The sequence below is a fragment of the Talpa europaea genome (assembly GCF_964194135.1).
Source record: "Talpa europaea genome assembly, chromosome: 7".
Classification (NCBI taxonomy): domain Eukaryota; kingdom Metazoa; phylum Chordata; class Mammalia; order Eulipotyphla; family Talpidae; genus Talpa; species Talpa europaea.
The window spans coordinates 115,386,738-115,396,800 of NC_140074.1; the positions used below are offsets into that span (position 1 = coordinate 115,386,738).

The 10,063-nt window shown below is 59.3% G+C and overlaps 1 protein-coding gene across 3 annotated transcripts; it reads right to left on the reverse strand.

Moving 5' to 3' along the window:
- Window positions 1–754: 754 nt before the first annotated feature.
- Window positions 755–6,623, reverse strand: EPN3 (epsin 3; the record flags this gene model as incomplete). Of its 3 annotated transcripts, none has more annotated exons than XM_084237244.1 (9): window positions 755–1,089; window positions 1,278–1,508; window positions 1,639–1,749; window positions 1,945–2,211; window positions 2,642–2,729; window positions 3,847–3,972; window positions 4,177–4,257; window positions 4,913–5,031; window positions 6,059–6,620. In XM_084237244.1, the coding sequence occupies 9 exons, from the start codon at window positions 6,618–6,620 to the stop codon at window positions 755–757; spliced, it is 1,920 nt and encodes a 639-aa protein (XP_084093370.1). The 3 variants fall into 3 exon arrangements, with proteins under 3 accessions (XP_084093370.1, XP_084093369.1, XP_084093371.1); XM_084237243.1 differs by having other exon boundaries at window positions 1,639–1,755; XM_084237245.1 differs by lacking the exon at window positions 4,177–4,257 and having other exon boundaries at window positions 1,639–1,755; window positions 6,059–6,623.
- Between the last annotated feature and the right edge of the window lie 3,440 nt (window positions 6,624–10,063).

Genomic DNA, 10,063 nt, shown 5'->3' on the forward strand with positions numbered 1-10,063 from the left:
GGAACATGCCACCGTCTCCTAAGCCTGTTTCCTCACCTGTAAGGGAGTGGGGCCAAGGACTGTGCACTTGGTTTCATGCTCTGTTGCTCCCACTTAAAAATCCTTAACCCAACTTGAACTAGGGGCACTGCATTTTCATTTTGCACTTGACCCCACAAATTACGCAGCCCATCCTGAACAGGACTAACATTATCTACCTTACAGGGCTGCCGCAAGGATTAAACAAACTCTGCCTTAGTGCTCAGCACATAAGGAGTGCACAGTAAACGCAAACAACTAACTGCATGTAGCTCCTTGCTATTAGCTCATCCCCAGTGCAGATGTGTGATGAATGACATGATGGAATGAGGAGCGAGAGCCTGGGCAACTTCTGGAAGCTAGAAAGGGCCGGGCCGAGGAGGCTGCACAGGAAATGCTAACACTTTGGTGCCCCACATTGTGGAGCAGTAGTTTGGCCTGTGGTCGAGGCCCGGCCGTCATGTCCAGCAAAAAGTCCACTTGCTAAGAGCTGAGGACGTGGGTTCCAGTCTTTATTACCGGGGCGTGTTCTCGGCCCCCCAAGAAGTCGCCAGTCTCTAAATCCAAGAGCTGCAAAGCGTCTGCGGAGACCAGGGACCGCGCACCGCGCCGGCCGCGGGGCGGAGTCTCGGGGGCGGAGTTTCCGGGGGGCGGAGTCTCCCGGGGGCGGGGCCCCGCGGCCGCGCGCGCCGGGGCGGGGCGTCGTGCGCGTGCGCCGGCCGGCCAGGGGCGGAGCTCAGAGGAAGGGGTTGGTACCGGCCTGCGGGGGCGGGTTCGGGGCCCCGGCCGAGCCCGACGTGGGCAGCAGCGGCTGCGGCAGGCTCGCGGGCGCGGGTGCGAAGGCCCCGGCCTGCGGGAAGACGCTGACCGAGGCGGGGAGGGTCACGCCGACCGGCACGCTGCTGAGCGGGAGCGGCAGGGAGGCGCTGTAGGTCATGGAGCCCAAGGGCGCGCCGACCAGCCCGCTGGCCGCTAGGCCCAGCGCGGGCGACCCCGTGCGCATCTGGTTGAGGGTCGGCCTGCCCTGCTCGGCCCCGCCGAACGGGTTGGTGGGAGATGGAGCGCTGAGGCCTGTGGAATGAGAGGTGTGGAGGGTTTGAAGCGGCCTGGGGTACATAGCCCTTCATGACCAGGGAGCGAGTTCTGGGGTCTTAGGAATAAAGAAGTAAGAGTCCAGGGCAGGCTGGGCTCGGAGAGGAAGAGCAGAGCCAGCGGGCTCCCCAGTGTTGAGACGTGGCAGCGAGGAGGGTTTGGCCTACCTGTCAGGAAGGGGTTCCGGGTCTTTGCCGCTTGGGGGGCCTTGACCAATGAATCAAGGTTGACCAGAGAAGAGGCTGAGGGACCCAAGAAGGACTCAGGAGTCGGGCAAGCTCTGGCCTCCTTGCTGGGCTGGGGTAGCACTTCCCCTATTACACCCAGGTCAAAGGTATCTGGCTCCTTCGTGCCATTCTGTTTGGAGCTGGGGACGGGGTCTCCAAACAAGTCCAGTTCTGCAATAGACACGATAGAGTTCATTGGTGGGGAGAGGAGTTGGTCACAGCTGTGGGAGGAACAGGGCAGAGGCCAGCTCTGGGTGGTCTCTCATTCCCCAGAGTTGCGTCATCTCTGCCTCCTGCTTACCCACAGGGCTGCCGGGCTTCTTAGAGGGCAGAGCCTGTGCACACTCCAGCCCCTCCTTGTTCTCTGTGGATACTGGAGGTTTGACAAATGGGTCAAAGGCCGAGGTACCACCTAGAGCTAGCCAAGGAAGAAGAGGGAAATGAGATGGGTTGACAAAAAGGTCAGACACTGGTCTGACCCCTTTCCGGGCAAGCACCCCCTCTTAATACACAGAACATGCCGCCCCCCGCCTCCCATTGGCATTAAAGGGAGGGGGACCCTGAGGTCCTCCAGTACTTCACCCACGCTCTCTGGCCATCCACTTACCGGGTGTGTTAGAGGTCTCCGTGGAGGCCCCCCAAGGGTCAGCCCCAACATTGAGTTTATGGTGGGGGGAGGTCTGTGCCCAGGGGTCTGTGACAGGGAGTCCAACAGGCAACACTGGGGTCCGGCCCCAGGGCTCAGAGGAAGAAAGTGTAGGAGGCAAGTCCCAGGGCTGACTTCGGGACAAGGCACTCCCTGAGGGAGCAGGAGACCAGGGATCTGCAGAAGGCCCCCAGGAGGAGCCACTGGGCTCTGTGTTCTGCTTGAGACCTGAAATGGAGACAGCACAGTCACTGCAGGCCCACCATCACCCAAGTCCAGCACCCTTCCCAGTTACCTAGACACCAAGGGACCCCTCTGCCTCAGGACCACCCTGCAAGCCGGAGCCTACATTCAACAAGTTACCCCAGGAACCTGGACCCCCATGGTCCAGTTGCATGGGCAACTCCAACCACCGGCCCAGGCAGGGATGGACTGGAGCAAGAAAGCCAGGATGATCAGAGACAACTAAAGAACATTTCTGCGTTTCCCAAGAGCTTCAGAGGTGCTCCCAATTTCTCACTAGGTCGCCATGTCACAGAGGGGGCTCAGGGAGTGACTTGCCCAGGGCCCCTCAGTACCGGGAGGGGGTACTAGCAAGAGCTGGGAAAGGGACTTGTTTGGGGCCAGCCCGGGGGCCTCTTGCAGTCCGCACGCCCACCTGGGATGTCCCACGGGTCAGCGGAGCAGTGTGTGGAGGGCGGGGCCTGGGCAGGTGTGAAGATGTCAGCCAAGTCCAGGATGGAGGACTGTAGAGGGAGGAGATAGCTGTGGCTCAGAGGTGGGTGGGGCCCCGGGGGAAGGGTGGGCCCTGACCTGTCATCCAAACACCAGCTCGTTCTCTCTGTTCATTCCACAAACATCTATTAATGATCTCTCACCTCTGTACAGTGCTTTCCAGTGTATAAAATGCTTCCTCATCCGTTTCGTGTCTAATTTTCATAACAACCCCGTGCGGTAGGCAGGGCAGGTAGTGATGTGCCCGTTTTACAAACGAGGCCCAGAAAGGGGAAACAATTTGCCTGACATCATGCAGTCAGGGAGAGGCAGACCTGGGGTAAGAACCCAGGCCCGCCTGAGCCTTTCCTCAGCTGTCCAGCTCCTCAGCCCATCAGCGACAAAGGTCAGATTTTATAAAGAGCCTGTCTCTCCCTTGCCAATGTCCAGGAGAAACTGGCCACAGTGAACATGGGCAGGAAGGGGGCAGAGAACCCCCAGAAGTAGCAAGGACAGCTTGGAGGGTGGCCTTGCTCCCAGCAGCTACCCCTTCCCCTCCTCTTGGAAAGTGTAGTCACACATCCCTTGTATTGCTATGAGTCCACCCTTAGGTGATTTCATTGTGTGAATATCACGTTGTGTAAACTTACACAAACCGAGGTGCCACTGCCTACTACACCCCCAGGCTATGCACAGGGAACACTGTATATAGGCTGCCCACCCCTGATCAAAATATCATTAGGGGGTGCATGACGATATGGGCCCATGATGTTTTCAGCACCCAATGCCTGAATCCACAGTATCATATAACCCTAGAACGGCAGAGCTGGGACTGTCTAACAAGACCACTGTACAGAGGAGAAAACTGAGGCCCCAACAACGATGTGCCCCAAGTTATAAAATAAAAGACAGCAAATTCAGGGGGCTGGGATCAAGATTCCTTGCACCCCACTCTGCCATCAGCTCAGTCACCAGCCCATGTGGTATGGGACTGGGGGCTGCTACACGCCCTTTGCTCCCATTTCCATTGAGTAAATGGTTAGGTAGTGCTTCCTCTAGACCAAGCACTAGTCTACACTTTCATAAATACTAACCCAATTCACCTCCCAGTGCTGTCACCTCATGCAGCCCATGAGGTGGGCTTCCTACCTGGCTGGTTTTCAGCTTCTCCTCCTCAGCGTCGTCTCTCTCGGACTCTCTGTCCTGCCGCCGGCGGACTGTGGCCCCAGCACCATTGGCCACGGGGGAGTCATCTCCCCGCCAAGATCTCACCTCCTGCAGAAGACACAGGGTTTAGAGAGCCTGAGAAGTCCAGCCTGGACTTGCGGGGACCTGGACTGGCATCAAGAAGATGCGGGCGTAGGGGGAGGTGGCGAGAGGTTAGCGCAGCAGGACCACAGGTGATGCGGGAGGAGCCTGTTAGTGCCCCGTAGCACCTCCACCAGCACCAGCACCAGCTCGGGAGGCTCAGCCCACTACCTTCTCGTGCTCCTGCCGGCTCAGGCGCAGAGCCAGCTGTAGCTGCAGGTCCTCGTCCCTGTGGGAGGCTGGGGGGACCGGCTGTGAGGGAGGAAGAGAGGGGTGAATTTGGCCCAGGGCTTCCACTCGGGGCCGAGAGGCAACACGGCCCTGTGTGGGTAAGGAAGCTGAGAGCGAGATATGCCCATTCTGAGTGGGTGCGGGTAGCCTGCCCCCAGACAGCAATGTGGGTGTGGCCTCCCTGCCTGCATCCGAGGTGCAGTTTAAAAATCAAGACTGATCCTTTTCTTTTAGGTTCCCTGAGTGCTGTCCAAGCCCAGCTTCTTCCTGCCCAGTCTACCTGGATCGACAGATGTGATGGCAGAGAGGATGATATCGGGGGCTGTCCCTGCACCTGCCAAGGGACAGCTGATGAACTGGGGACAACATATCTCTGTCTCCCATCACCACCACATGGCAGCAGCAGGTCTGTGAGACGCGCCATGTACCCTCGACCGACTACATGCTCACGGGCCTTCCCAGCCTCACCCAGAGAGGACAGAGGCCAGGAGGAAGTTCCTGCCAGGACAAGCCATGGACATGGACAGGCCCTGAGCTTGTCACAGTGCTCAGGACTGGGGCTTTGGAGCCTGGGGCAGAAGAGCCCAAGAGTAAAGGCTCCAGGACATCCGGTATCGCTTTCTTCCTGCAGTCCCCTCCCCAGTCCAGCCCAGCCCAGCTCAGCCTGGGGCCTCACCTTCTCAGCCTCCTCCCGGCTCATGGCCAGGGCCAGCTGCAGCTGCAACTCCTCCTCTCCTGACGTCTGGGGCCGCGCCTGCTCCAGGTCAGAGGTGTAGCGTGGGGATGAGGAGGAGGCTGCAACAACCATCATGGCTTCTGTGAACACCCAGCTGCCCACAGGTCATTCCCCCCTCACCCAACCCCACAACACACAACCAGGAAGCCAAGGCCCAGAGGGGAAAACTGGGGGAAGGAACAACTGGCAGTTGAGACCCTAGGGGCCAGGCCTTGTGCTTGGCACTTTCTGTACAGTTTCTCCTCATACTACCGTTAACGCTGCACAAGTCCCCCAGCATACTACCAAGGGCCTTATGAAAGGAGGCCCTTTCTGAGTACAGTCACACATGGCTTTGTGGCGCTTCTGTCAACAAGGGAGGGTGGATATGATGATGATGGCATTAGGATTGTACCGTGCAGCCTGGGCTAATAGTGAGCAGGCCGCTCACTCACCGTTGCAAGAGACTGTAACGCCCCTCCATGATGTTTGCACAAAGCCAAAGTCACCCAACAACTCACTTCTTGGAATGTACCCCTCCTTAAGCCATGCGTGACTGTAGTTCTCAGATCACTGCTTCAGGGAGGAAAGGCAAGAACTGCTTGTCATTGGCTCCCTTTTCCTGGGATGTACCCTCCAGTGGGGGGTCTAAGGGGAATCCCACGAGGGAGCTCCATTCCATGGGCCTGGGTGCAGGGCCGGGGGCAGTCCTGGACTTGGTCTCATTTAATTCTCACGTCAGCTGGCTGAGACACGTGAGACAACTTCCACTTGACAGATGAGGAAACCGAGGATCAGAGAGGGCCGCTCAGATCACACAGCTGGGGCGGGTGCAGTGAGGACTGGGCTGGAACCCAGAGCCCCTGCTTCTTCTCCCCCCAGCCGTTGGGCCCAACAGCTAATTAATGATAGTAATGAATGCGTAATTCCTTGACTGTGTCCGCTAACGTATCATGTGCCTACTGTGTGCTGGCGCAGTGCCCCGTGTGTCGTGGTCCTTATCTCCCTGAGCCTCACGACCTCAGTCGGGTCAGGCTCAAGCTCGCAGCCAGAACTGGAGCTCAGGCCCCCTCCCTATCCCCAGACACACCCCGGGGGCTCACTCACAGTTGAAGGAGGACGGGGAGCCCCGAGAGCGGCTGTAGTCGTCACCGTGGCGGCGGCTGAAGCCCAGCTGCCCACTGCTGATGGCCATGCCCTCCAGCGCCATGCGCTCTTTGGTCTTGAGGGCGTGGGTCCGCTCCTGCCGGAGCCGCTCCTCGTCCTTGAGCAGGGCCATCACCTGCTTGACCTTCTCGCGCACGTTGACACCCTGGTCCTTGCCGTCCCGGTCGATGTACTGGAAGTCCTTGAGCGTCTGGATGGTGTAGAGGTTCTCGCGGCACTGGTGGGCCACGCGCTCCGAGCCCGTCTTGAGCAGGTAGTCGAGCAGCGTGAGCGCCTTGTACACGTGCCTCCAGTTCTTGCCGCTGTCGTTGAGCCGCCGCCACAGCATGCCCATGACCTCGGCGAAGGCCACCGTGTTGAAGGTCAGGTCGGCGATCTCTGACATGAGCGAGCTGGGGGGGCCCCACGGGTCATTGCTGGTGGCTTCGCGCACCTTAATCTCCGCCTCGGAGTAGTTGTGTACGATGTTTTTCACCTGGCGCCGCAGCGCGGAGGTCGTCATGGCCGGGGACCCGCAGATGGGTGGCCCCCACCCCAGCTGGAGGTGGAGGGCCGAGGGCTGCTGATGAGAGGTCACCGTCTCCAAGGATGGGCCGCCGTGCTCTCAGCAGGGCGGCTGCGTCCTTGGGTCCCACATGGGTCTGAGAAAGAGAAGGTCTGGAACTCAGGGCTAAGGGTCCACCTTGCTGGCCACTCCAGGCCTGGGCAGGTGTCCCGCTGCCAGGATCAGCCTTCAGCAGGAACTTGTTTATATTTTTCTTATTTTACTTGTTCTCCAGCAGGGCTAGCTTTGCATGCTCCCCTATCTTCACAACCACACTCCAAAGACACAATTATTACTACCTCCATTCATGAATGGGGACAGTGAGGTTCCAAGGGGGATTAAGTGACTTGATTAGGATCACAGAGCTGGCAAATGTGGAGCCAGGATTAACCAGGCAGACACACCCCACAGTCCTTGTGCTTAAGAAGGGATATGAACATGAACCCCAGGAATACCTACTTGCCTCCCTTCTGCTTGGCTTCCTCCTCTTCTGTCTGAATCTAGCTCAGACCTATCCCTTCTAACTTCTCAGTCCTCACTTTCTTCTCTTCTCATATTGTTATTTTTGTAACTTAACTGACTCAACACCCATTTCTCAGGGTCTTCTCTGAGCCAGGCACTATGCCAGGCACAGAGCACAATTTCTTGACCTACCCACATCCCACTGAGAAGGGACAGACGTCACCGTCCAGCTTGGGAATGCAGAGGAGTGCAGGAATACCCAGGTTAAGAAAGGCGGGGCCAGCCTCCCAGAGGCGGTGATGTCTGAGTTAAAATCCCAGATCTAAAGGGAAGGGTGATGAGTATGAGCCAGTAGAGTGAGAAAGGCAGCTCAGAAGCAATACTCTCAGCTAGGTCAGAAGGCAAGAGAGGAAGCAGAGCAGGGGAAGGCTGTCTCCAGGGAGACCTAACCACCAGCACCCCATTGTACATGGGGGAGCACTGAGCCCAGAGAGGAGATGCGGCCGCCTACAGCCACACAGCGTGTAGGTGGCGGGAATGGTACTGACGCCCAAGTCTCGAGAAGACTAACCGAATACTTACTGTCAGTGTCACCAGTTTTGTAATTAATTTGTCTGATTGCTTTACTGTTTGGTCCCACCTTCTCCTCAGAATGTAAGGTCCCTGGAGGCAAGACCAGTCTGAGTTTCCCAAACTCGCAAGGCCCTGGACCCCTAATAGATCTCTGATGCCCCAGCTGAGGAAGGATTAGGACCAGCCCATTGCTCCCCCACCCCACCCAGGCCAGGCCATGTGCTCAAAGCAAACCCAGGTCCAAAAGAGACAGGTCCTCTCAGGACCCTGACAGACAACAAAACCAGAGCCCCCTGCCACTACCCTTTGTCTGACATGGGTGTGCACACACACGCTGCTGGGCCTGCAGTCCTCTCCTTTACCCATGAGCCCCAAGAAACCCACACCCAAGGGGACTGCAGCTCTCAGCTCTGTCCCCTGCAGGAGTCAGAAGGAATATGCCCTGCCTCACCCTTCCATACACACCCAGCCGCACACTCCCTCCACCCCAGCCCTGCCAATCCTGAGCTCAGTTCCAAGTGGCCTGCAGGCCTTTTGGCAGTTTTCATGGAGCCCAGGTGCCTGGGAAAGCTCTGCGGGAAGATGGAAGTGCTGGCTGAAAGCGCTACCTACCTGCTGTCTGCCAGCTGCCTCTCTGTCCAGCGGTGGCAGGCCTTCTGTGGGGATGCCACGACCAGCCCTTGTTTAGTGCCTGCCCTCCCCCTCACCAGTGACTCAGACCCGTCTTTACCTCCCCAACTGGTGGGCTGGCGGGTGGCAGGAGTCAAGATGAGAAATAATTGTGCGCTGAAGCCCGCCCCCTCTGCACACCCCTCCCAGTGCTGGCCACTAAACCAGCAGAACCAGTCCAGCATCCCGGCTCCACCTGGAGCCCTACCTGGGCCTGGCAGCCCCAGCCCTCCGGCCCTGGCCGGGCCTGGGGTAGTGGGAGGGGCCTCAGAGTGGGCCCCGCCGCGGCCCCCTAGGATGGGCCTGGGGAACCTTCTCAGCACACTTTGCGGAGTGGGAAGGGAGGATTCAGAAACACCAGGGAGGTGCTGGGCCCTCCCTCCGTGAAGTTTGAGGGGACAAGGTAGGGAGGAAGGGGGCAGGGTGAGACGAGGGATCACAGGGGTGGGAGGAGGGAAGGAAGGAACGCAGGAGGGAGCGGCTGGGAGCGCTGCCAGCAGTGTTACAAGCAAAGGGTTTTATCGAACACAATATGCCCAGAAATAAAAGGGAGTGAAACAGAAACCCAGCAGCCGATAAGGCGGTAGCGGCGGCGGTGGCGGCCCAGGCAGCCGGGTATGGAATTACTGCAGTGACCTTGAGCCAGACCCTGTCAGGTGGAGGGAAGGACACAGAGGGGGCAGGGCCCCGGGGCCAAGTCAGATGGGGGAGGGTGGCAGAGGCTGGAGGGGAGGGCTGAGAAGGGAGGGGTCGGCTGGGGGCGAGGTTGGGAGCAGGGCCAGCAGGGGGTGGGACCGCCTGGGGGCTCCGGTTAGCACTCAGGCTTACCTAGAGCTCCCCGAGAACTTTACAGGGGGAGGGGCTGCAAAGCGGGAGAACCGTCTGGACGAAGGTTCAGGGAGACTGAAAGAACCCTGATGTCAAGACATGTGCCAGAGTCAGCCTGAAAGTCTGCATCCGTCCCCACCAGCCCTCACCTCTTCCCACCCTCTGCTCCGGTGGGCTCCAGCCCCTGGCCCCCATCACGTCCTGCGGTGGAGGGTGGAGGTGACCCAACACTTGCCCGGATGGAGAGGGGAGAGTAAGCTCTGGCTCTTAGCTGCTATGTCCTGAGGGTCCCGGAGTGGGGTGGGGGCTGCCCCCAGGTTAGCGGTGCCCCAGGGGTAGAGGAGGAGGGGTAAGGAGCCAGTCTGGGGAAGGTCAGCATGTAACAGGGTGGTCCCCAGGAACCTCTCCCTTTCCTGGGGACCACTCTGTTACAAGCAGAGAAGCTAGTCTCAGCTTGGGGAGTGAGTCCCCCGACCCTCTTCCCCTTCCAGGGGGCAGTGGGGAGGGAGGCAGGGCTGGCAAAAAGCCTCTGGGCTCCTCTTAGCCCTGCTCTCCTCACCCTTCTCCTAAGAGCCGCAGAGGGAGACACAGCCCCAGCCCCAAGCCTTCCCTGCAGGGTAGCACTGCTGCCAGGGAGGGGCCGGCTTACCTCTGGTGCAGGCTCCCCTGGTCCCAGCCCTGGGACCGCGAGCAGCCTCTGCAGTGACCCTCGGACCTGCCAGCTGGGGGGACAGCACCGCCTCGGGAGTGGCCCCAGAGCCATCCACCGCCGACCCTCGTCCCGGAGACCCACCCTCTCCCAGGAGGTGCAGACCCCTCGGAAGGGTGGCAGCAGGGTCCCCCAATGGACTGCAGCTCTGCCTTTGGCC